This window comes from Muntiacus reevesi, chromosome 1 (genome assembly GCF_963930625.1).
Source record: "Muntiacus reevesi chromosome 1, mMunRee1.1, whole genome shotgun sequence".
NCBI classification, from domain to species: domain Eukaryota; kingdom Metazoa; phylum Chordata; class Mammalia; order Artiodactyla; family Cervidae; genus Muntiacus; species Muntiacus reevesi.
Window position 1 is genome coordinate 53,768,258 of NC_089249.1, and position 27,431 is coordinate 53,795,688.

At 38.6% G+C, this 27,431-nt stretch overlaps 1 protein-coding gene across 1 annotated transcript in view; it reads right to left on the reverse strand.

Moving 5' to 3' along the window:
• Nucleotides 1-6,537: 6,537 nt before the first annotated feature.
• DMC1 (DNA meiotic recombinase 1) overlaps nt 6,538-27,431 on the reverse strand; it is a 43,142-nt gene continuing 22,248 nt past the window's right edge. The window contains exons 9-14 of the mRNA XM_065923773.1: nt 23,492-23,583; nt 23,034-23,107; nt 22,794-22,908; nt 22,381-22,441; nt 14,080-14,196; nt 6,538-6,615 (exon numbers count right to left, since the gene is read on the reverse strand). Coding sequence (XP_065779845.1) covers nt 6,546-6,615; nt 14,080-14,196; nt 22,381-22,441; nt 22,794-22,908; nt 23,034-23,107; nt 23,492-23,583 — 529 coding nt within the window. The 3' untranslated portion in view covers nt 6,538-6,545. The remainder of the gene's footprint in view (nt 6,616-14,079; nt 14,197-22,380; nt 22,442-22,793; nt 22,909-23,033; nt 23,108-23,491; nt 23,584-27,431) is intronic.

The following is a 27,431-nucleotide window of genomic DNA, read 5'->3' on the forward strand; positions in this document are numbered from 1 at the left end:
CTGTTATACTGATGACCTCCAAGAAAGCACATTCCCTGGTATTCAAGCCCTGGTGTAATCCCCTCCCACAATGATTCTGGACTTCTTGTGTAATTTGCTTTGGCCAATGAGACACTAACAAGCATGAGGCAAGCAGAGACTTGCTAAGCATTTGCCCTTTTGGAACCCAGCTGCCATGTAAAGCAGCTCAGGCTAGACTACTGAATGATGACAGAAGTCTCACTTTTTCAACTATCCCCACCAAGATACCAGGTATACAGGCAAAGTCATTTTAGACCCTCCAGCCAAACCACAAACTGAATGCAACTGTATGGGTGAGCTATTTCCTTGCTCCTGAAAGAATACCTTGTCTTTTTCTAGGTGTTTTCAATGTTTACATAGTCATCTTCTGACCAAAGTGGGGCTTTTAGAGACCTGTAACCAGATGAGGGGAAGTGAAAAGAAAGAACATGAACCCTTGATGATATTATAGAGTTGCTGAATTAACTGACATAGCAGTTGGTTGACTTCAGCACTTTTTATTATATGAGATGGCATATTTCCTCATTGTTTAGGCTACTTTCAGTTGGGTTTTCTGTTACTTGCAGCTGAGGGCATTCTAACTGATATACTCCTCAACTAGCTTTACTGGTACAAGTATAAAACTCCTGAAGTGCTCTGCCTTGTATATAGTAATAGACATTTGAGAAGTTTGTCATTGCTGAGAAAGTAAAAGAAGATTTTGTGGTAGAAACTGGTAGTTGCTTACCAATAGCCATTTTCTTTTCTCCTTAATTATAGAACTACGATTTTCAGCTGAGCATACTGCTGCTTACAACAAAAGAGTATTTCCCTACGTCTTTGTATATTGATAGAGCCATATGAGTGAGTTCAGGCCAATGAGATGTAAGCAAAAGCGTTGTGTTGGGAGAGGGCATCATAGGAGCTGACTCGGCTGGAAAGGAGCTTTTTTGGCCCTTTTGCCTTTCATTTTTATTTCCCCAACTTGATTTCTCTGACCATAGTTCCAGTATCATCTTAGGCTATGAGCTGACCCTGAAAATGGAAGCCAAGAGCAGAATGGAAGCAGAAAGCCTGGAGTCCTGATTACAAAGTAGAGCCACTGTAATAGTTTTGGACTTGCCTGGCTTCAGATTTCTGTCTACGAGAGAAAAATAAACCTAGATTTTGTTTAAGATACTATTATTTTGGGTTCAGTCAAGTAAAATTCTAATAGACTTTTCAACAACTTTCCTTTTAAAATATTGAAGACTGGTATAGAAGAGTTTATGAATAATGAGGAGTCATCCAACTGAGTGTTAAGTAAGCTCTTCCTGGCTTTCTTTTTTTCCAGTCCCCTGAAGCAGCATTTGGGTGTCACCTTGGAGTTCTAGATTGCAAGTGATAGAATCCAACTATGACTAGTGAAGCAAAGATAAATTTATCAGAAGGACATTAGGAGTCATTGAATTGTCAGGAGGCTGGAGAACTACCATAGGAAAGGACAGGCGTCTAAATAACTGTGCAGTTTGGGAGTCAGAAGCCTGCAGTCTAGCAGCAGGAACAGCTTGTTCAGGTCAATGCCACTGCTGCCAGCCTTACTGCCTTTTCTGTCACTGCATGTATTAGTGACCTCTAATCCATGCTCTCATCCTTGTGACTGTTGCTCAGTATCCAGTGTCTCAGGATAGACTACATGAATTGGGAAGAGGTGACTAAAAGAAATGCAAAGTGTTATTATGATGGATAAATGAAAATTGTGCAACCAAACATTCACGTTTGGTTGTGATAAACACTCACCATATCCAACCAAGCCTGAGTCAGGTGAAGGACACGACTGGCTGAACCTTGGTGTCTAAGGTTCTAATCTCTCTCCTCTCCGTGAAAGATATCCCTTCTCTGAGTCTGGTGTATTGTATTCCCTATTTTTGGTGTGACCGCCTTATTCTGATCTCCTAGCTTTCTGTCCTTGTTTTCCTTTGTTCTTTATTTCAAACTCTTCATCTTCTAAATATATACTAGATTTCCCCAGATCTTGCCTTCCCTGTTTCTGACTAGCAGGCACTGAGTTCAGGTTGTATTTAGTGCATCCTGGTGTTTGACCATTAACTGTGTCTGATTCTTACCATTATTTCATTGTGTCCACCTTAAAATTTATATGTTGAAGTCCTAACCCCAATTCATCAGCGTGTGACCTTATTTAGAAATAGGGTCATTACAGATATAATTAGTTGAGCTGAGGTCTTACTGGAGTAGGATGGGCCTCTAATCCATTATGACTGGTATACTTATAAAACGAGGAAATTTGGACAAAAAGACAGGCACACAGGGAAAAAACCATGTGACAGTGAAGGCAGAAATCAGTGTGATTCTTCTACAAGCCAAAGAATATTGAAAATTACCAGAAGCTAAGGGAGAGGCATGGAACAGATTCTCCTCACAGCCCTGAGAAGGAACCAATCTTGACCTTGGCCTTCTAGCCTCTAGAACTGAGAGACAATAATTTCTGTTGTTTAGACTTATGGTTGCTGGGGGAAAGGGACAGTTAGGGAGTTTGGGATGGTCATGCACACATTGCTATATTTCAAACAGATAACTAACAAGGCCCTATTGTATAGCGCATGGAACTCTGCTCAATGTTATGTGGCAGCCTGGATGGGAGAGAGGTTTGGGGGAGAATGGATACATGTATATGTATGGCTGAGTCCCTTTGCTGTTCACCTGAAACCATCATAGCATTGTTAATCAGCTGTACTGCAATACAAAATACAAAGTTCAAAAACAATAATTTCTGTTGTTTAAGCCATGGAACAACAGACTGGTTCCAAACAGGAAAAGGAGTATGTTAAGGCTGTATATTGTCACCCTCCTTATTAACTTATATGCAGAGTACATCATGAGAAACGCTGGGCTGGAGGAAGCACAAGCTGGAATCAAGATTGCCTGGAGAAATATCAATAACCTCAGATATGCAGATGACACCACCCTTATGACAGAAAGTGAAGAACTAAAGAGTCTCTTGATGAAAGTGAAGGAGGAGAGTGAAAAAGTTGGCTTAAAGCTCAACATTCAGAAAATTAAGATCATGGCATCTGGTCCCATCACTTCATGACAAATAGATGGGGAAATAGTGGAAACAGTGGCTGACTTTATTTTTCTGGGCTCCAAAATCACTGCAGATGGTGATTGCAGCCATGAAATTAAAAGATGCTTGCTCCTTGGAAGGAAAGTTATGACCAACCTAGACAGCATATTAAAAAGCAGAGACATTACTTTGCCAACAAAGGTCCGTCTAGTCAAGGCTATGGTTTTTCCAGTGGTCATGTATGGATGTGAGAGTTGGACTATAAAGAAAGCTGAGCACCGAAGAATTGATGCTTTTGAACTGTGGTGTTGGAGAAGACTCTTGAGAGTCCCTTGGACTGCAAGGAGATTCAACCAGTACATCCTAAAGGAGATCAGTCTGGGTGTTCATTGGAGGGACTGATGTTGAAGCTGAGACTCCAATACTTTGGCCACCTGATGTGGAGAGCTGACTCATTGGAAAAGACCCTGATGCTGGGAAAGATTGAGGGCAGGAGGAGAAGGGGACGACAGAGAATGAGATGGTTGGAGGGCATCACCGACTCAATGGACATGGGTTTGGGTGGACTCTGGGAGTTGGTGATGGACAGGGAGCCCTGGTGTGCTGTGGTTCATGGGGTCACAAAGAGCCGGACACGACTGAGCGATTGAACTGAAGCCATCTAAGTTTGTGGTGCTTTATTATGGCAGCCTTAGCAAACTAATACAAACTTACCCTCCCAGGTAAAGTCCCTAGTCTTTATTTGACACTTCTTCATTTGTATTCATGATACAAACATAATCTCCTCTCATAGGTTAAAGAACTTTGTCAAGTTACCTGTGACTCTGCCTTCTCTTCCTCTTTTTATATTCAGTCTCACACCAAATCTTCACTGTCTATCCAGTGAACTGGATTTTTGAATTGTCTATTCAAAAATTGTCTATTTTTGAACTGTCTATCCATTTCATTGCTACCACCCCAGGCCCATTCTTTACCACCTAACAATTGATTTATCCTAACTGTTTCCTAAATTAGCTCCCTGATGCCAGTATTATTTCCCTTATCTGTTTCCCACATCTCTATCAAATTAATCTTCCAACTCTCCATGCCAACAGCCTCCAATCAGAGCGTGCCTGAAGCCTTTCCTCCTTTCCTCTATAAAGCCTTCCCATTCCTCTGCCTGCCTTTGACTCTCTACCAAAAGCAAATTAAGGTCACAGACTCTTGCTGTAGCAACTCTGAATAAATAGCCTCTGTTCTCATTTGGTGGTTTTTGCTTGTTTCCACAGAATGAATAATCTATGGATGAAAAAGGCATGCCTTTTCTAGTGGGATGTAAGTCTAGAGCTACAAGCAGCATTTTGGCTACTTACTACATGGGGAGAGTCTGAGAGAGAACAATAGCAGCATGAAAATGAGCAAAGCAGGAGACGGAGGCAGAGAGAAATGTTCTGATGATTCTGTTAGACAACTTGGCTTCAGCCGTGGGTGGCTAAGGTCATCAGCTCTACTTCTGGACTTCTCAGTCTCTTGAGCCAATGAATTCATGTCTTCCACTTGCTAGTTTGAGTTTCTGTGGCTTGCAATCAAAATAGTCCTGACCAGTAGCATCTCTTTTTTGAGTCTCTCTCTGCCCCTTGGAATAAGAAGCCAAAGCTATTTCTACAGTCAGATGGGGGAGGAAGACTGGAAAGACTTGATACTTTGGTCACTGGTGACAAATAGAACCTGGCCTAGAAAAGTTCAGTGGGCACTGCACAAACTGCTATGCTTTGCCAAAGTTGGGCCCCAAGGTTATAGGCTTATTTTTATTGCACATTCACATGCTTAGCTACTGTTCTCTAAAGCAGGACAGAGAGGAGTGGTTGGATCCAGAGAGGTTTCCAGCCTTAGCCATGTGACACATTGAAACCAGCCTTTCCCACAGAACCGTAGTCCTTGTGTTTCCACCTCTATACCAATGGGTAAATTCTTCTTTTCTGAGGGTACTCAGTTTAACCCAGGAAATTTTCCTGAATTTCAAATCTTAAGAGCTTTATTTCCTGTCCTACTAAGAAAACTCTGGTCTCCTAAACAGATTAGTACATTCCCTTTCCAAGGACTGGCATACCAAGGAATCTCTTGGAAATGCTCAGTTTTTATCAAGTAGTAAAACCTTCCCCTCCTCAGGAAAAAAGTGTGCATTTATATTTGCACACTAAAAAAAGGCCAAAAAGTGACTTTGCAAAAATATAAAATGACTTTAACTTATGCTTATTCAGAGGAGCAGCTTCTGATTTAAAAATAATAGTAAAATTAAAAAGTTCTTACTTCCCAGTACTTCACACTATAAACAATTTCTGCTTGCCAAGTTGGTCTCTGTTCCTAAATCCTAGCTTTTATACCTCTGCATATGCTATCCCACAGCTTAACTGTTCCTCCCCCACTTCTGGAATCACACAATCCAAAGTATTTTTTAATCATTTGCTCTCTCATTCTTTCATAAACATTAGGAGTTTCGTTTAGCTAGTATATACATTCTTTTGAGGGCAGGAACCATACTTCTTTTGTAGATTGCTTAGACTTAACATTCACTTGGTGAGTGAAAGATTTAATGGATGATCAGATACCTTTTGTAACAAATGGTACTTTTAGCACTTGAATTCTCATACAAGTGGATGCAACGTAAGAAATTAAACCTTTCTGAGACCTATAAAGATTGTCAGTGTAAATATTATTAGTTTTAATTTATAAGTATTTTTATTATACATACATTTTGAAAACCAGATTTTATTTTTAACACTTAGAAAAAACAATATTTTTACACATTTATAAAATTAGTATACAAAAATTTTATATTTCAATTAACCTTAGTATCTTAAAAAAGATTTTGAATTCTCTACCCAAAACTTAAAATATAAAAGTCACGCTATCTTGACCACCTAAAATTGTAAAGATTCTAATTACCTTTGCTTTTATCTTCCCAATAAGAAGTACATTTTTTAAAAAATAATTTCAATTTGCCTAAAAGTCAAATGATTTAAAAATTTAGCTTAATGTTTCATTTCTGTTGCTGAAATTGTGAAGGTACAGTTTGATATCATAAATAAAAAAGCTTTTTTGTGTGTGTCCTGTAAACATGCCTCCCTCCTTTGTAAGTTTATTCACTTCTGTGTTCATGGGGAAGTTGCAGAAGAAGGGGACATTTCTGAGCTCTTAGACGTTCCATCTGCTTAGCGGCTCACTTTGGAAAGCTAAAGTGAGGTAATCCCTCCCTAACTAATTCTCAAAACGTTTATTCATTCATATACATATTTATATTCCTAAACTGACACATAATGTATAGTTATTATAAATCAGAGACTTTTAAAATAAATATGAGTTAAATCTCTTTTGCTGACTTTCCATTAGTAACACATGAAAAAAAACCAAACTCTTACTTCAAGATCTGAAATTTAAGACTGCTTTTCCATTTCTTCAGCTCCTAATAAGCACTAAGAAGCAATCTGCATCAATTCGCCACCTACTCCTTGGCATCCCCAATTCCTCCAGCAGTTATTGCGAAGGTGGCTTCATTTTCAGGCATCTCAGGGCTAACAGAATACAAGGGAACAGAAGTTTATAAAAAGCTCTATTGCTATAAATACTGTATTCATGTCACAGGCATCATATTCCTATTAGTCTGAGTCTCCTGAGACATGTGAGTTGGTACAGCTAAATGTGGATTGCAGAATTTATCTACAAGTATTATCAACTGTCACAAACATTTATAGAATAGCTTCTATATAATAACTTCTAAGGTTCTGGATGTCAAGAAAAATTACCCTAAACTTGGAAATAGGCAACAGGGGTAACTGGGTGTTCTTACAGCGCACTATCAGGCATTGTGCAGAAGACCTTTAGGGGTTTACTGATTCTAAATAGTATGTACCTCATACAGCTCAATAACAAAAAAACAACCCAACTGAAAAATGGGCAGAAGCCCTAAATAGACATTTCTCCAAAGAAAGCATATAGATGGCCAATAGGCACATGAAAAGATGCTCATCATTGCTAATTATCAAAGAAATGCAAATCAAAACTACATTGAGGTACCATCTCACAGTGGTCGAAATGTCCATCATTAAAAAGTCTACAAATAACAAATGCTGGAGGGGATTTGGAGAAAAGGGTACCCTCCTACATTGTTGGTGGGAATGTAAATTAGTACAGCCACTATGGAAAACAGTATGGAGGTTCCTTTTTTTTTCTGGAGGTTCCTTGAAAAACTAAAAACAGAGTTGCCATATGATCCTGTAATCCCAATCCCAGGCATATATCCAGACAATATCATAATTCAAAAAGAGACACGCACCTCTATGTTCATAGCATTATTTATGATAGTCTAGACATGGAAACAACCCAATGTCTATTGACAAATGAATGTATGTATGTATGTATATGTATATATATGTTTATGTCATATATATACACACAATGGAATATTACTCACATAAAAAAATAAAATAATGCTATTTGCAGCAACATGGGTAGATTTAGAGGTTATCATACTAAGCAAAATAAATCAAAAAGAGAAAGACAAATAAGTACCATGATATCACTTATATGTGGAAACTAAAATAAGACACAAATGAACATACATATGAAACAAAACAGACGCACAGATCAAGAGAACAGACTTGTGGCTACCAAGGCAGGATGGGGAAGGGAAGGATTGAGAGTTTGGGATTAACAGACGCAAACTATTATCTCTAAAATGGATAAACAACAAAGTTCTTCCTTATAGCACAGGAACTATATTCAGTATCCTGTGATGAACTATGATGGAAATGAATATGAAAAAGAATACATATATATGTATACCAGAATCACTTTTACAGCAGAAATGAACGTAATACTGTAAATCACCTATACTTCAATAAAAATTTTAAAAAATAATAAAATAAATGGGTGTGCATCTTTCCATGACTAATGTAGGGGAAAACCGTGATGAAAGACTTTGAAATAAACTAAAAGATAACTGAGTATTCAGTGGAAAAACAGGTTGCCTAACACATCCTTCCAGGTTATACAAATCTATGAAGATTCCATGGTTTTCGTTGTCTTTGAGCTATTTTACAACTCCATGAGCTGCAGAAAATGATGAGTAATAAAAATTGTTCTTGTCCACAGAAATGTAAATTATGTGAAGAGGAATGCAACTGATTATTGTCCTATGGATACTGACCCATTTTTATCAATTGAGAATTCATTTCAGCATTACTTATATGACTACATCTGTGTGTTAATTTGATTTTTCCTTTGATCTGGTTATAAAATCTTACTGGTTCCTGAGTTAAATATGATCTTTGACATTTTATATGATTTACAAGCTCTTTAATTTTTTACCCCTCATTACATGCTCTTTTAAACTTTACATTTTAATTTATTTTACAACTCTATAGGAGTAGAGATTTATTTGTAGAAAACAGATAGCAGTGCAAATTATTCTTATGATGCCAGTCTATAACAATGGAAATTAATTTCACTGTGTAGAGAAACAATAGGTTTCTCTCCAGTAGAAAAGGCAACTTCAAATGTTATAACTTATTGCCTGGTCGGATATTAACCAGTTTTGCATCTATTAGCAAATTTATTTCTTCATTGAATTGACCAACTACATAAATCTCTGTTCCTCAAATTATCCTTTAAATCAGTGGTTTCTTCATTAACTGAGATGAAGAAAATCTTTAACACATGTCCATCTTACGCTGATTTACACAAAGTGATGTTTTTAATTTTAACTCTTTGAAAATCAGACTTTAGCAAGTACTAGACCCCACAGAATTTATAAAATTGAGACAGCCTTTACTCTCAAGATGGAGAAGGAAATGGCAACCCACTCTGGTATTCCTGGCTGGAGAATCCCAAGGACAGAGGAGCCTGGCAGGCTACAGTCCATGGGGTCGCAAAGAGTTGGACATGACTGAAGTGACTTAGAATGGATGTATGCATTACTCTCAAGAAACCTAAAAGGTGAACTATGACATAACAAATATTCAAAGTAAGCTAAGTCCCTTGAAGTCAGTATATGTTATAGAACTCTAAGGAAAGAAGAAGTTATGCAGGCTAGGTTACTCAGCAAAGGTTTCATAGATTATAAAGGACTTCATAGAGGCCTGTGAAGCAGAAATGGGGGTATTCCATTTCTAGCATGAATTAAGAATAGGGCCATTCATACTGCTCTGTAAAGAAGTGTAGAGATGGGTTTTTATTCTGACTCAAGATGGGGAGCCACTGGAGGGTTTTAAACAGAGGATAGATATGACCTGACTTGGTGTTATAAAGGATCATTCTGGTGTCTATGTTTAAAGAGGGGCAAACGTAACCTAACTAACTGGGACCTTGGTTTTCTCATGTGTTGTTATTGTTGTTTAGTCTCTGTGTCAAACTCTTTTGGGAACCCATGGACTATAGCTAGCCAGGCTTCTCTGTCCATGGGATTTCACAGGCAAGAATATTGGGAGTGGGTTGCCATTTCCTTCTCCAGGGGATCTTCCCAACCCAGGGATCAAACCTGTGTCTCCTGCATTGGCAGGCTGGTTCTTTACCACTGAGCTATAAGGGAAGCCCTTCCTCATGTGTAAATGTGGATAATAATCTCCATTTGGCACAAGGCCTACCACATAAAACCCACTCAGTAAGTGTTAGCTAGCATTGCTATCATTTTTAGCTTCATGATCTTCTCTATCAAAATGTTTTTTCTAATGCCAAGGAGAATTCTTTGTGAGAAATCTTTAGGAACCATAAAAAAGGAAGTACAAGCTGTACAGAAAACTATTTTGACATTTTAAGTTCTGATCTGGTTTTGCTATTTTTACTCAAATTTATGGATATTTGACATAATTAACTTCTATGATAATTTTAATTATCCTTTGTTGAGTCTGCAGAACCCGAGTGTTCTCTTAGGACTGTAACAACTGCAGGGGTTATTTGTTCCTAAAAGTTTAGAAGACTTGATTAAATATACAAATGATTGAACATGTAGATGGAGTTCATTCATCTGTTAATTCAACAAATAGTTACTGAGCTCTTACTAGATACCAAGTACCATGCTAAGCTCTTGGGACATTAGTGAACCAGACTCGATCATTGTAGTGAGGGCAACGTACATGTAATTGGCTGATTACAATTCAGAGTGAAAAATGCTTGGGAAAGTTCTAAGCACAGCAATCTGTCCAAGATATAAACCAAGAAATTTTAGGAAAAAGATGAAACAATCCTACTCTCTACTTAATTCAACAAAGTTCATTTGTAACAAATGAAAAGTGATGAAATGGTCTGAATGAAAAACAGATAGAGGGACTTCCCTGGTGGTAGAATGGATAAAAATCCACCTGCCAACATAGGGGACAAGAAGAGTTCAATCCCTGGTCTGGGAATATTCATGCCACAGAGCAACTAAGCCTGTGCACCACAACTTCTGAGAACACGCTCTAGGGCCTATGAACCGCAACTCCGGAAGCCTGAGCGCCCTAGAGGCTGTGCTCCACTACAAGGGAGGACACCACAATGAGAAGCCAGAGAACCATAACGAAGAGTGGCCCCTGCTTGCTCCAACTAGAGAAAGCCCGTGTGCAGCAAAAAAAAAAACAACCCAGATAGGGGAACTGATTATTTAATATTTATAATTACAATACATAGGCACTGTGATTCATAGCCAAAACCACATTAAGAGCTCATGTGATTTCTTTTGGCTGATTTTTTTCCTCCCTAGGGTTAAGAGTTATTACAAATCTTTACCTTGTTGCCCAAGACTGGCTCATCAGTCAGTCACAAATATTGGCCTCTGTTCGGTCTGAGGCACTAAGAACACAGTGGGAGGTGAGAGAATAGTGTCCCGTCCTCAGGGTATTTACTGTCTAGTGGGGATGATGTATGTTACATAAGTCATTACCAATGGAATGGAAGCTTCATGAAGGCAGAGCCTGGTCTTTTTGTTTGGTTCACTGCTCTGTCCCCAGAATGGAGAACAGATGAAGTGCAATATGTTTCTCTGTAAAAACCCACTAAGCTCGTAACTGTTTTCTTGTACTGTTTGATTTTATTGATTTTTTTTACCATGTACATCAATTACCTTGTCAAAGTTTATTCCATGTGTTTTATATTTATATTTCCATGTGTTTATTTATTATATACATGAAAGTAAAAGTCACTCAGCTGTGTCCAACTCTTTGCAACTCTACCTTGAATTCTCAAGGCCAGAATACTGGAGTGGGTAGCCTTTCCTTTCTCCAAGGGATCTTTCCAAGCCAGCGATCGAACCCAGGTCTCCCACATTGCAGGCAGATTCTTTACCAGCTGAGCCACCAGGGAAGCCCAAGAATACTGGAGTAGGTAGCCTTTCCCTTCTCCCCTGGATCTCCCTGACCCAGGAATCGAACCGGGGTCTCCTGCATTACAGGCAGATTATTTTTCAATTGAGTCATCAGGGAAGCCTATGATTTATATATATATATATATATATATATATATATATATAATACATGCATGTACATATGTACATACACGTAAAGAGCTGACTCATTGGAAAAGACCCTGATACTGGGAAAGACTGAAGACGAAAGGACAAGGCGGCGGCAGAAGATGAGATGGTTAGATAGCAATGGACATGAATATGACTCAATGGACATGAATTTGAGCAAACTCCAGGAGAGAGTGGAAGACAGAGAAGCCTGGGGTGCTACAGTCCATGGGGTTACAAAGATTGTTACATGACTTAGCAACTGAACAACAACAAAAATATATGTATATCAACCTATATGCATATCTATACATACATACTCATGTATGACTCCTTTTGAATTTGGACAGAAAACCCCAATGGCTTCAGTCTCCATAGGAAAAGCTGAGGGTGACATCACCCTTCAGAACATTCCAGCACCATCTTTGCAGGGAGAGACAGGAGAGGGGTAAGATGTACTATGCAAACATTACAGGAAATGACAGGCTATTGCTTTTTTAACAACAAAAGCACCAGTCTCCTTCCATGCTCAGTTCAGTCGCTCAGTCATGTCCGACTCTTTGTGACTCCATGAACCACAGCACGCCAGGCCTCCCTGTCCATCACCAACTCCCGGAGTCCACCCAAACCCATGTCCATTGAGTCGGTGATGCCCTCCAACCATCTCATCCTCTGTCGTCCCCTTCTCCTCCTGCCCCCAATCCCTCCCAGCATCAGGGTCTTTTCCAATGAGTCAGCTCTCCGCATCAGGTGGCCAAAGTATTGGAGTTTCAGCTTCAACATCAGTCCCTCCAATGAACACCCAGGACTGATCTCCTTTAGGATGGACTGGTTGGATCTCCTTGCAGTCCAAGGGACTCTCAAGAGTCTTCTCCAACATTACAGTTCAAAAGCATCAATTCTTTGGCCCTCAGCTTTCTTTACAGTCCCACTCTCAGGGCTTCTTCACTGGTGGCTCAAAGGTTAAAGCATCTGCCTGCAATTCAGGAGACCCAGGTTCGATCCCTGGGTTGGGAAGATCCCCTGGAGAAGAAAATGGCAACCCACTCCAGTATTCTTGCCTGGAGAATCCCATGGAGGGAGGAGCCTGGTGGGCTACAGTCCACGGGTCACACTCACTTTCACTCTCCATACATGCTCAGTTCAGTTCTGTTCAGTTGCTCAGTCGTGTCCGACTCTTTGCGAACCCATGAATCACAGCACGCCAGGCCTCCCTGTCCATCACCAACTCCCAGAGTTTACTCAAACTCATGTCCATCGAGTCGGTGATGCCATCCAGCCATCTCATCCTCTGTCATCCCCTTCTCCTCCTGCCCCCAATCCCTCCCAGCATCAGGGTCCTTTCCAATGAGTCAACTCTTCGCATGAGGTGGCCAAATATTGGAGTTTCAGCTTCAGCGTCAGTCCTTCCAATGAACACTCAGGACTGATCTCCTTTAGAATGGACTGGTTGGATCTCCTTGCAGCCCAAGGGACTCTCAAGAGTCTTCTCCAACACCACATTTCAAAATCATCAATTTTTCGGCACTCAGTTTTCTTCACAGTCCATACATGCTACATACTTGCAAATCTTGAAAAGTTCCATAAAAATCTTTAGTCCCAGCCCCATGCCAGGCTCTTGTTTTGCAGTTCATCTCTAAATGGCCAAGATATTAGCTTTCTTACTCTAAAGATTGTTTTCTTACTCTCTCTGTTTATTGGCTTCAGGGGATCAAGGAGCTCTCTCAGGTCAGAGAGGGGCAAGAGCTGGAGCTGGAGTCCTGAAGCCCAGCAACCCTACCAGCTGGGTGACAGCATCCTAGGTGTTGAAGCCCAGCTCCAACAGCACCCCCATGCCCACCAGCCTCAGGTCTGAAACAAGTGCTCAGAACGAAGGGCTGCTTCTTCCAGCTCAGCTTTTCCAGACCCAGTCAAAGGTATTTCTACTGAGGAACAGTTGCAGGAAGGGTAAAGGTCCCCTCCCCGCCAACCCTTCAGAGATAACACAACATATAGGCAAAAATGGGGGAGGTCCACAGAGAAGGGTCAGCAGCAATGTTCAGAAAGGGGTGAGCAATGCCCCCTCAATTCAAATCGCTTTAGGTTTACTACTGGTAAAATCTAAGCTTATAACTATTAATTAAATAAGTAAGTACTGTGAAAGAATATACGGTGTATAGAGTATTAGCCTAGACTGTAAGGGTCAGGGAAATGTTTCTTGAGGAAGCGCTGTTTAAATTGAAACCAGAAAAGAAAACTAGTAGAAAGAAGAACATCCCTATAACATGCTGTACTTTTCCTGCATTTACCTCACTTAAAGTGGAAATCAATTATTTCATTATCTAGCTTTACTGTAACATTTGGAAGGTCAGGGACCAAGCCTATTTGTCAACAAAATCCCCGAATCCCTAGAACCTAGCACATATTAGGGACTTTCCAATGCATTTAATACTTTTTGAGAAGGAAATTCAAGCATGTAGGGTCTGCCCTTGGAATAATTATAGCCTCTCAGGAGAAGTAATTCTATGTAACATCATATGCACAAGAATCTGATTAAGAATAAAAAAATATTTACCTGTCATAAATCTTGGCAATTCTCAGCTCTCCTCTTCCTTTTCGCAAACTTATTCTTGTTGTTGAAGCATGAGCCAGAATGTGTCCCCCAATGGGTTTTTTGGGGTCTGCTTGAAAACTGAATTAACAGAACACTTTTCAGGTTTCATCATATGGACTATATACAAAAATACCTGCAATTACAAGGCAACTTTTCTATGGAGAATGGCAAGGGATAAATAAGAAATAAGAAATTCCCCAACCCTTCTGCATGATGCTCTGATGTAAATGAGAACAGATTGAGAACCTCTTTCTTGCTCATTAATTGTACACTGGAAGTCTTCAATGTTCTACGGTTCTGAATTTGAGAAGAGTTTCAGAAATATATTTACTGACATCATCTAAAGTTTATTCTAAAATAGGATACAGGAAAGATAAGCTCTTACTATGATCATATGGAATCAAAAATAAATTATGATTACAAGGTTGTTACAAATACTGACACTCTTGAGAGATAGATACACTTACTAGGGAAATGAACACTCATTTCCAAAGAGAGATGATTTTGAATTAACTAAATGGGAAATAAATGATACGATCTGCAAAAGTGCTAAGAAATCACATAGGAAAGATAACATGTGGATAAAATGTCCTAAAAATAACTCATAATGTAAGAGGTTATACTTAATTAAAACAAAGTACAACACAGCACAATAAATAGCCTTAGCTCTAGAGAATATCAAACCAATTCAAATTTTACTTGTTCCATCAAAGTGTTCAGGTTTCCGTGTAGAATTTCATGGGAAATTTATGGCTCTTGACTTTTCTTCTAAGTTACCAACACTTTAATAATTTAATAAAAGATATAAACTCTTCCCCAGAAAAATGCACAAATGTACACATACAAAAATTTTCATGTCAGTTTAGGTGATTCATAGTTCCTTCCTGCTCTGGTGTGGACAAGTATTAACAATAATAGTAACAACCAAGATTTATTGAGTCCTTACTATGTGGCAGACACTCTTCTAGCTCATCTAATTATTTCCCTTTGTTGGGATTCCATATTTAGTAAATAATTTTGGATTAAAATTTGGATTCTGCCTACAGAGTCCAAGGTCTGTAGGTCTGCCCACAAAGACAGAATACCCTGGTCATAAGAACCTCAAATGAAGTTACATATTTCTTTATCAGTAAACTGGCCCTCTGATCTTTCACTGAGTCTCATAAGTTTGATTAATGTGAATTTGCCCCTAAGAAATGGATTTGTTCTCAGTGGATGACCAAATCAATACTCTGTAAGGGTAAGGGCCCTGAACTCTGGTCAATTCAACAGGGTGATGGACACATCCTTCCAAAGCTTATCAAATGACAGCATGCTAACCTTTCCCCTGGCATATACAGCTTTAATATTCTATGTGGCATAAGAGATTTAGAGTTAGTTCAAATTTTGGCTTACCAGATAGCCATATGACCTCAGGAAACTTGTTATTCATTCTCAATGTCTGTTTCTTGATTTTAAATGGAGAATAATAACTGTACATAACTGGTACAGTAGTTGTAAGAATAAAATGAAATAATTTAGATAAGGCAGTAACCCAGTAACTGAAATTATTATCTGCTTTCCTAATCCTGACTCACTATCTATGTTACCTTGGGCTAATTATTTACCTTTATGAATCTGTTTCATCAACTGTAAAATGGGAACCAAAAAAGCCTCTTACTTTTTAGTGCGGTTGTGAAGAGTCAAGACGTATTCAAGACTCAAGACAACTCATGAGGAGCCTACTACATGCCAGGAACAGTGCCAGATCATTTTTTTTTTTTTTCCAGTGGGTTTTGTCATACTGATAGATCATTTATAAAGCATTAACTTTACATTTCCAGTGATCTTGGTACACAAAAGACACTCAGTAAATGGAGACTATTATTATTTAACTAAATGATTCCGTTAAGAGTCACTCTTTCAGTTCAGTTCAGTTCAGTCACTCAGCCATGTCTCTTTGCGACCCCATGAAGCACAGCATGCCAGGCCTCCCTGTCCATCACCAACTCCTGGAGTCCACCCAAACCCACGTCCATTGTGTCGGTGATGCCATCCAGTCATCTCATCCTTCATCGTCCCCTTCTCCTGCACTCAATCTTTCTCAGCATCAGGGTCTTTTCAAATGAGTCAGCTCTTCGCATCAGGTGGCCAAAGTATTGGAGTTTCAGCTTCAACATCAGTCCCTCCAATGAACACCCAGGACTGATCTCCTTTAGGACTGATCCAGGACTGGCTGGATCTCCTTACAGTCCAAGGGACTCTCAAGAGTCTTCTCCAACATCCCAGTTCAAAAGCATCAATTCTTTGGCGCTCAGCTTTCTTTATAGTCCAACTCTCACATCCATACATGACCACTGGAAAAACCATAGCCTTGACTAGACGGACCTTTGTTGGCAAAGGTCTCTGCTTTTTAATATGCTGTCTAGGTTGGTCATAACTTTCCTTCCAAGGAGCAAGCATCTTTTAATTTCACGGCTGCAATCACCATCCGCAGTGATTTTGGATCCCAGAAAAATTTCTTGATTTACACCTCACTGAAAGAGTGATCAAATCTGAAATCAAGAAATTTTTCTTCAAGTTTCTTTGAACTTCTTGAGTGTTCTAGCAATTATAAACATGTCTTGAGGTAAAGTGCAAGAAGGTATAATACCATTCCACATTCATTTAGAGGGCTTTAATTTACTTCTATTTCTGATCAAGAGAAAACAGCTTCAGAAAGCCACCCACATCCTTCCTTTAGCCTATTCTCTTATTTCCCCTTCTATATTATCTTTTCTTCTTTTCTCCCTTTCTCAAGGGACGGGGGAGTATGATGAGAAGGAGGAAGAGACAGGGGTAGATATTAGGAATAGAGAGGCCAAGAAAAATTGTTTCATTTATCCTGCTCTGGTTAAACAGGATACAGCATGTTATATCGTTGATGGCAAAACAGAGAATCTCCTGATCTTTCAACTTCAAATCAGGATGCAGGAAGCATAAGATTATGGTGATGGTAGGGCAGGTGGTATTTTTCTGGGATGATATAAGAAAAATAGCACAGTGAGGCTAAAAGAGCATCAGCGTTGCAGTCAGATATCTAGGTTTAAATTCTGTCTCCTGTTTTTTTAACTGTGTGATTGACCAAGTAGGCACTCTAAGTCTCGGTTTCCTCTTTTATAAATTAGGAATAACAATAGTGTCTACCTCAAATACTGGCTGGAGTGGAGAGAGGGGTCCGGGCAAGGGCGAACGTGAGAGAAAACTGGTACTCCTGGAACTTTTGACTTGCTAAGGAGCAAGCTTAAAGATGGAATTTTTTAGAAGGGGTCCATTGAGAGACTTGAGTGAACATATCCAAAAGTGAGGAGGATGTTTTGAGATTAGAGGAAGATAAAGAGAGAAGAGTACTGCCAAAAGAGCAGAATTTTGGCAAAAAAAAGGATGCTGGTGGAGAGGGAGGTGGGAGGGGGGATCGGGATGGGGAATACATGTAAATCCATGGCTGATTCATGTCAATGTATGACAAAAACCACTACAATACTGTAAAGTAATTAGCCTCCAACTAATAAAAATTTTAAAAAAAGGATGGCTTTAAAAAATACAGTATGTGTAAGATGTTTTGTTAAATAACCCCACCACTTCCTCTCAAACTATGCAGAAAAATCTACACATTTTAAAAAGTTTTGAAGACAGAATTCTGGGTTTTGGGGGGTGAGATGGGGAGAGATGTGGCAATATTCTGAGACTGGCTTCATAGAATATGGAGATCTAGGAGGTGAGCTAGGGCTTCCTTGGTAGCTCAGCTGGTAAAGAATCCACCTATAATGCAGGAGACCCTGGTTCAATTCCTGGGTCAGGAAGATCCCTTGGAGGAGGGATAGGCTACCCACTCCAGTATTCTTGGGCTTCCCCAGTGGCTCAGACAGTAAAGAATCCGTCTGTAGTGCAGGAGACCTGGGTTTGAACCCTGGGTTGGAAAGATCCCCTGGGGAAGGGCATGGCAACCCACTGCAGTATTCTTGCCTGGAGAACCCCCATGGACAGAGGAGCCTGGCGGGCCACAGTCCATGGGGTCGCAAAGAGTCGGACACGACTGTAGGATTAAGCACAGCACAGCAGGCAAGCTCTGAAGGGGTGATATGAGAATCAGATGAGATGATAAGTGAAAGCATTTGGCACATGGTAAGCAACCAATAAATATAAGTGCTCTTAATTTTAAGGGAGAGGAAAGTAAAATTCAAATAATTTAAATGCTGCACAAGGTCAGCATGCTAGTGATCTTGGCTTAATGTTTTTTTCTCTGCCTCTTCAGTTCTGTTCAGCTGCTCAGTCGTGTCCGACTCTTTGCAACCCCATGAACCGCAGCACACCAGGCCTCCCTGTCCATCACCAACTCCTGGAGTCCACCCAAACCCATGTCCACTGAGTTGGTGATGCCATCCAACCATCTCATCCTCTGTCATCCCCTTCTCCTCCTGCCCTCAATCATTTATACTAATGATGTAAGTGAATCAGTAAGTGAATCAGTAAGTGACATCCTTAAAGAATAAATTGCACACGTACAGGACTGCAAACATTCTAAGATGACTTTTTGTTTTAGGGAAACAAATACACAAATGAAGTAGGGGGACATCAAAGTCTTATTTGTTGCTTATCTGATTATTTGCTGTGGTATGGAGCTTCACAGGCTGATACTTTGACTATTTCCAGGCCTTAATCAACTGGATCATTCTAGTCCTAAAATCTGTATCTGTGAGCCTTATCTAGGAATTATTGCTCTGCTGTATCATATGGCAGCTCCTCGCCTCTATAATTTTGTTCCTTTTTAAATTGATGTGCCATCGAGTACAATGCATGGATATAAGCCTCAATTATTGTCAGTGTACTTGGGGACTCATACCAATTATAATGATATTTCTCTGACAGGCTCCAGGAGAGCTGCAGCTTGGAGTTCCTTTAATACTGAGAAACAAAGATATTTTCTTTATGGAAAGTATTCTAATAGCATTTGGAGTTCTTTAGTTTAAAATTTCTTTTTTAATTTAGTTGTGGCAATTTATGTGCTTTATAGCACATGCATTTAATTTATATTGTCATAATATTAATACATTTTAGAATATACTAATTATAGTGAAACTTGTTCCTGTATAACCTGGCTAGGTGGAAGAGATGCTATTTCAAAGCAGATTCGCCAAGCAAAAATACTAGCCTTTGTTACTTTGTTTAGCTCTTTACCCAGCTTCCTTCATTATAAATCTCCTCTGCTCCCTGACTCTTCAATTATTTCCTTTCTGTCACCTCTCTATTTTTCTCTTACTGGAGTCAATTCAAAATGATTTGATTCTCTTCGAAACTTTTTACAAATATAAGAAAAAGAATCCTATTTGACCTAATTTCCACAGACTTCTTTTGCCTTCTAACTCTAGATCGACAGTTTTGGCCTCTTCAATGTTCCCTCCCAACACCTGAAGAAAGAACATTGCTCCCTAACTTGTACTGTTTTATTCGAATGCAACCCACTTCCTCCCTCTGAGCCAATGAGTCATTTTCTCTTTTTAAAGTGAGCCTTAAAAATCTTCCATTTCTCTTCAGCTTAAAATTATTCTTTTGTGAAGTACTTCATGTCCTGTGTATATAAAACAGAGACTGCCCTAACCACTCAAGGACTACAGACTTTGCATGACCTATCAAGACTTTAAAATTTAAATTAAATGGACATCATGTATTTTCTTTTTCCCTAATGGAGGCAAGGCACACAGTCTCCTTTGTTCACTAGTGAATTCCCAGAATCTTGTTACATAGTATATTTTCAATAAATATATATTGAATGAATAAATGACTTCTCTCCCCCCAGTCATTTTAACGTGCTTGAACTTTCCTGGTGGTCCAGTGGTTAAGACTCCACTCATCCACTGCAGGGGGCTCAGGTTCAGTCCCTCGTTAGGGAGCCAAGACCCTGAATGCCTCAAAGTGAGGCCAAAAAATATGACCAAACCAAAAAAAAAAAAAATTTGCTTAAAAACTTTTGTGTAGTTAAAACTTTTCACATTGGAATCTTTTGTAATTAAGTAGAAAATATTCATAAAACGGTACTGAAAAGTGAGAGCTATATCAAACTGCAAAAGATGCAGCAATACTCTTACAATGAGTTCAGAAAATGCCTAAAGAGAGATACATTCATTTCAGAACAATTTTCAGAATTTACAATATTACATCAAATATCTTCTAACATATATGTCAATGATTGATTTATCTGCTAACAAATGACATATTGACTCGGTTTTAAAGTAACAGAAATTTGTATTGCAGCCATCACAGTAATAATTGATTTAAACAAGAATCTCCAATAAGGACTTCTCTGGTGGTTCAGTGATTAGGACTCTGTGCTCTTAATTCAGGGAGCCTGGGGTTGAGCTCTGATTAGGGAACTAGATCCCATATGTTGCAACTAAGAGCTCACATGCCCGATGAAGATGGAAGATCTTGTGTGCCTCAACTAAGACCCAGTGCAGCCAATAAATCAATAAATAATTAAAAACAAAAGAATTTCCAATGGATGCTAAAATCAATGGGTTCAGAACATGATACTTACATAAGTTTTAAAGTATCACCCCAGAAATTACTTATTAATTACCAAGGGGGAAAGGTTTTTTACAATGGAGAAATCTTGTGAACACCATCTTAATCACATGATCAAACTGAACATCAGTAGTAATGGTACAAACTGAAAGAGTGTGCCTTTGATATGATATATGGAAAAGGTCATAACATCACGTATATAGTTTTCCTGCCAAGTGTGTTTAACGTTTTAAATAATGAGAAAAAATAAACTCCACATTGAGAGACATTTTGAAAAACAATTGGCCTGTGCTCTTCAAAAATGTCACATGCTCCCAATGCAGGCAGCATGGACTTGATGATCCCATGTGCTGCATAGTGCGACAAAAACATCAACGTCACAAAAATCAAACAAAGGTTGAGGAGCTGTTCTGATTAATGAAAACTAAAGAGACATGACAAGGACATGGAATGCATGTTCCTTAATTGATCCTGAATCAAAAACAAAACAAGAAATCTGTCAAACTACAAAGGATATTGTTGATGCAACTGGAGACACATGAATATAACCATATATTAGATAACTAGTACGCCAGTATTAAATTAGCAACCTGACTATGCTAATTATGTTGTAGCTATGTACGGGAATGTTCTTAGAAGAGATATGCTGAAGTTTAAGAAGTGAGGTGTCATGATGTCTGCAAATAATTCTCAATAATTCAGGGAAAAAAACTCTCAAAGGGTTCACAAAACATATACATACAAATATAAGCCTGTGGACATATGTAGTATATAGACAGATTTTACATACACATGCACACACACACATAGAAAAAATATGACAAAATGTTAACAGCTAATGAACCTAGGCAAATGATATTATTTGTGTATTCATTGTGCTAGTCTTTCAACTTTTCTCTGGCTAAAAATAATTATAAATAAAAAGTCATTGAAAAGGTCTTTAAAAAAGTAATACATAGATTCAGGGTTATTTTGATTGCTTATCCAGATACACAGTGCTCAAAATTTTTGATGGTGGCAACTAACCTTTCTTAGAATTCTCTGTTTCGCTAGCCTACTTTCACTCTCCTTATCTTTCTATTCACTGCCATCTTTCAAGAAGAGGCATCAATATGTATGTTATGTGCCCAATTACTTCAACAAAAAACGAATATTTCTAGCCTGGACTAGCATGGACTGAAATTCTGTTTCTTCAAATAGGAGACTTCTCTCATAGGACCTCTTACAAATATATCCCATGTATATCCTGTAGAGAGCCTGCTTTTTTGTTTTAAGGCTAACAGCTTATCGGTGCAACAAAAACCACTCATGTATCTTTGGTGACAGAAGTCTCCACATCACTTCCTGCACATAATTAATGTCACCTCCCCTCCCTGTAAGAAACTATTCATGTATCTTGTATGTAAGTTTTTATTTCCAAGATTTTTTCTTATTCTTCTCCAATATCCTTTAATCTCAGACAAAAAAGAACCCCAAATATCTCTGAAAATAGTTAAAATATTGCTTTGTTTTATAAAGAACTAGAGACAAATAGATCTGGATAACAAATAAGTGATATTTGCAATTATGAAGTAATATGCACTGTGAAAAACATGATTTGTGACACCATATCAAGACTGATCATTTTGGAATTATTTCCTATTCTACACTCTACTTTTTTTCCACTCTAACCCTTTTGATACTAACTTTTGTGAAATACAAAAGCAGAATATTGGGGCTTACGTCATAGTTGCTCCTGGGTCAGCAGTCATTTGATTGGTCACAAACACAGCTACATTATATTCTGCATCAAGAAATAAAATTAACAAACTAAGAGAATGGCAATATAAATATTAAAAGTTCATTGTTTAGATTTCAGAGTTTAGAAAAACACTGTGCCATGAATTTCTCTGATAAACAAGATTACATTCCTGTTTTTTCACTGTTAACACAAAGTTATTGTTATATTATTTAAGTACTTTATTGTTTTAGAATCAGTATTTCTGGTTTTAAAAAAGTGTTGTATCCCCATGAAGGAAATTTTATTTTTTAAAAATAGATTGTCTCCTGACATTATTCTGAGCTTCTCTGCAAAGCTTATCCAGCAAACAGTCACAGATGCTATTCTGATATCATCGTTTATTTTAAACATCTACCTTCTGAGATTTTTTGGAGTCGTGACAACATCTGGGCCAGTTTTTGCTGCCGTTCAGCCAACTCCCCACGACCACTGAAATCCACTCGGAAAAGTGCCATTATTGAATCAATGATCTGTACAAAATTAATGTAAAAATAAATAGTGCATTTGGAAATGGAAGTTAATTTGAATTGGAATCAACAGAAGAAAGATAACATGTTAAATAGCTACAGATTGAACAGTATTTAAAAGCTTGTACCAGTAGCTTAAAGATGCCAGCTTCTTCATGGAACTTTGCTGCTACATAATCAAGTAGCTCCATCTGATGTTCACCTGATGGGAAGTGCAGTGGGAAAATGTTATAAAAGCTAGAAGAAGCAGAGACTAAGATCATGTATGTCCTTGGAACTTGGCAAAAGACAGCCCCTGAAGGATTTTCTTAATTATGACTTTATTAAATATGGCAGCATACATATCAAATGATACCTTATCCAAAAGAATGTTACTCTCCATTTCAAAGACATAGAATAAGAAGTAATTTGAGAGCAAATTAATGTCTAAGGACTTAGATAATAAAATCTGTGGACTGACTAAATAAATCTGGAGAAAAGTAAAATAGAAAAAAGAATAATGTCAAAATATAAGTATCACTCAAATAATACATCAATGCTGCCAATCTTAAAACAGCCTAAGCATCCAATTGCAGGGAGTTCTTACTAGTATATGCACGTGCATAAAGTACATTGTCCAGGACTGCATTATGGTCTACATTGTAGCGATCAGCAATGTCCCGAAGGCGATCTGGACGGCTGGAGTATGCCAGATTAAGGATCCAATAAATCAATTCCAAAAAGTTTAGACAACTACAAACAATAATGCTCTAAGTAAGTGTATTGAAGAGAGGCAAAACACTCTACCTGCATAGGTATTCTGAGGATGCTAATAAACACCTAAAATCTATATCAGAGTTCATTTTTCCTAAATGCCTTAATTAGGTAGTAATCACAGTGATAGAAATAATGAGACAGTAATGAATTTAAATATTAAATTATCTAATCTAAACAACAATCTTGGAAGTGAGTTCTTATGGCCTATATTACATTTTACAAATGAGGACATGGACAGAGATTAGGTAAATGACTCAGGGGTAGGCAGCAAATCAGTTATAAGAGAAAAACTAGAAATTAAGATTTTTGAATCTTTTTTGTTCTCAGTTCTATAAAAATAAATCTCTTCTATGAAGATAATATCACTGAATTATAATTCAAGTCACTTCCAAGTGAATTAATTCACTCCATGTTCCTCACTTGTTCAACACCCAACAGTTTCATTTACCACTAATCACGTGTTGCCAATAAATGATAAATTTGACTACATGAACCAAAGGATCAAAAAAGTCACTTTAAGGGTACAGACAGGAATTATCGTCATATAGTTTTTCATTTGTTTTGGGTTTAAAAATCCACTTCTAAAGGAGTTGTAATAGCATTCTGAAATTAGTAAATTCATAGAGGGGACAAATTCGGTGTACCTGGAAAGGTATTCTGGAAGATGCTAATAATCACTTATATCTATCTAGACTATAAAGAGTATTTTTTTATAAAGAGTATTAACACTTTTTTAGGTCTTTGGTGACCCCAGTATTTTCTAAGATGACGTAAGATAAAATGCATGTCCAAGGACTCCCTTCACTTTGTTTACAGTATTTGTGTTAATACTGGTCACACTATGCTGTGCTGTGCTTAGTCGCTCAGTCGTGTCCTTTACGACTCTTTATGACCCCATGGACTGCAGCTCGCCAGCCTCCTCTGTCCATGGGGATTCTCCAGGCAAGAATACTGGAGTGGGTTGCCATGCCCTCCTCCAGGGGATCTTCCCAACTCAGGGATCGAACCCAGGTCTCCCGCATTACAGGTGGTTTCTTTACTGTCTGAGCCATCAGCTGTGGCTGCTGCTAAGTTGCTTCAGTGGTGTACGACTCTGTGCGACCCCACAGACGGCAGCCCACCAGACTCCGCTGCTCCTGGGATTCTCCAGGCAAGAACACTGGAGTGGGTTGCCATTTCCTTCTCCAATGCATGAAAGTGAAAAGTGAAAGTGAAGTCGCTCAGTCGTGTCCAACTCTTCGAGACCCCATGGACTGCAGCCTACCAGGCTCCTCCGTCCATGGGATTTTCCAGGCAAGAGTACTGGAGTGGGTTGCCATTGCCTTCTCCCTGAGCCACCAGGGAAGCCGAAAAATACTGGAGTGGGCAGCTTATCCCTTCTCCAGGGGATCTTCCCTACCCAGGGCTCAAACTGTGGTCTCCTGCATTGTAGGTGGATTCTTTACCAGCTGAGCTACCAGGGAAGCTTAGAAGTAACTATAAAGCAAGGACCATTTATAATCTTATTTGTGACACTTGGAACTAGTTCAGTAAATGCTAAACTGTCTTTAGTATTTCCCAGTCATCCTACAGCACTATATATGCTTTCTTCAGAGCTACAATGACAGCCACTAAAATCTTCTATTGCTGCTGAGTATACTGAAATGTTATTGGTAGACAAATCAAAGACGACAAGGAATTGGAAGAGATAAAAAAAAATTCTTTTTATAAAACCAGGTGACTATCAGTTTTTATAAAACCAGGTGACTATATACCCAGTAATGGAAAGTTGGGCTTACACTAAAGGGAAGTTCAAACCAATTTACAAATGTTTTTTAGCAGATCAGCATATGAAATTATCAGCATATTAACCAATTACCAGTGCAAGGCACTATGGAGGATTTAAGGATAATTTATGCCATAAGTAAGTGTAAAATATAATTATGCACATACAAATATAAGTACATACAAAGAAAAATATCAAGATAGAGCAGTATACATGTAAGAGACACTGAAAGAAAGAACATTTCACTTGGGCCCTTGCATGTCCTTGTTCCTCTGCATTCCTTCTTACACATGACCTGGCTCTTAGCTGTTTCTACCATTCTGGATAAAATCCAAATTGCCAAACAGTGGCAGATATTCTGCAAGAACAATTCCTCCCTCTCAAAGAACCATATTTAATCAACTATTTCTGAAACTAGTTGAACTCCAGCTGAGTACTTCTTGCTACAGTTCTATTGTTAAAAGGAATGTCTTCTGAACCTGATAGCTCCTCAAACTATCGTTATTTCTTCTATTTATTGGTTAATTACACACTACCTCAATTCCTTACTGTTTATTTGCAACAAGCTTCCATCATCTTTCTTTACTGCATATGGTCTCTTGAACTCCTAATTGCAAATTTCAGTGATCTTTCTCAGTTTGTACCCTCTGTGTGGAACCCCTTTTCTTCTTAAAAAAAATTTTTTTTTGGCGGCATGGGGTCTTAGTTGTGGCAGGCAGGTTACCTGAGCACGTTCTTCTGTTGTGGCGAGGGCTTAGTTGCCCCAGGACATGTGGAATCTTAGTTCCCTGACCAGGGATGGAACCCACATCCTCTGCCTTGAAAGGCAGATTCTTAACCACTGGACCACAAGGGAAGTCCCAATCCTCTTTTGAAATTTTCCTTATTCTTGGTATCCACAACCAGATATCCTCTTACTTCGTCTATCCCCTCTTCCTAGACACAGGCACACCCCAAAGTTATGCTTTCAGTTCTCTTCCTGTAAACTCTCTTGCTTTTCCCTGGCTGTTTCATTCACATCAAGCTGAGTCCAACATTTTCAACTGCCATATAAATGTCCTTCTGTACCTTATATTCAACATATTAAAACGAAACATCATTTTTCCCTCTGAAACATGAGCTTCCCAATTCTGTAATCATTACTCTTTGAGTATGTAGACAAACCTATGAATGGTTTCCCAAACCTCTCTTCCCTTTGTCTATCAAGTATAGTCATCAAATCTCATTATTTTCCCAGAATACTACAAAAGTATCCAATTTACACCCATCATCCAGTTTTAAGGCCCTTCATGTCTAACAGTCACATTTCCAGCCTTGCATTCCGAACTAACTTAATACTTCAACGAAACTGCAATTCTTTTTGTTACCCAAATAGGTTCTTTTTTCCTTTCATACTTTTGTTCAATTCAGACCTTTCCTTTATTTCAGACAATGACTTTAAATGAGTCAACAATCTTCTAATTATTAAGCTAAATCTTTAGAGAAGTAGGAGGATTAAAAACAAATAAGACATAATTTCCTCTCATGTATTTGTTTTGTTAATTTTATACCAAACCCATTTGGAGAAGTGAAACCTTTTTAAATAAAACGTGATTTGATCATAGAAAACAAAATCATGGTTACCAAAGAGGAAAAAGTGGTGGGGAGGGATAAATTAGGAGTTTGGAATTAATATATATACGCTATATAAAACAGATAACCAACAAGGACCTACTGCCTACTGTATAGCACAGGGAACTATATTCATTTATTTTATAATAACCTATAAGGGAAAGAATCTGAAAAAGAACACATGTATATATATGTACACACACACACATATATATATATGTATACATATGGGCTTCCCCGGTGGCTCAAACAGTAAACAATCTGCCTGAAATGCAGGAGACCTAGGTTCGATCCCTGGGTTGGGAAAATCCCCTGGAGAAGGGAATGGCTACCCACTCCAGGATTCTTGCCTGGAGAACTCCATGGACAGAGGAGCCTGGCAGGCTACAGTCCA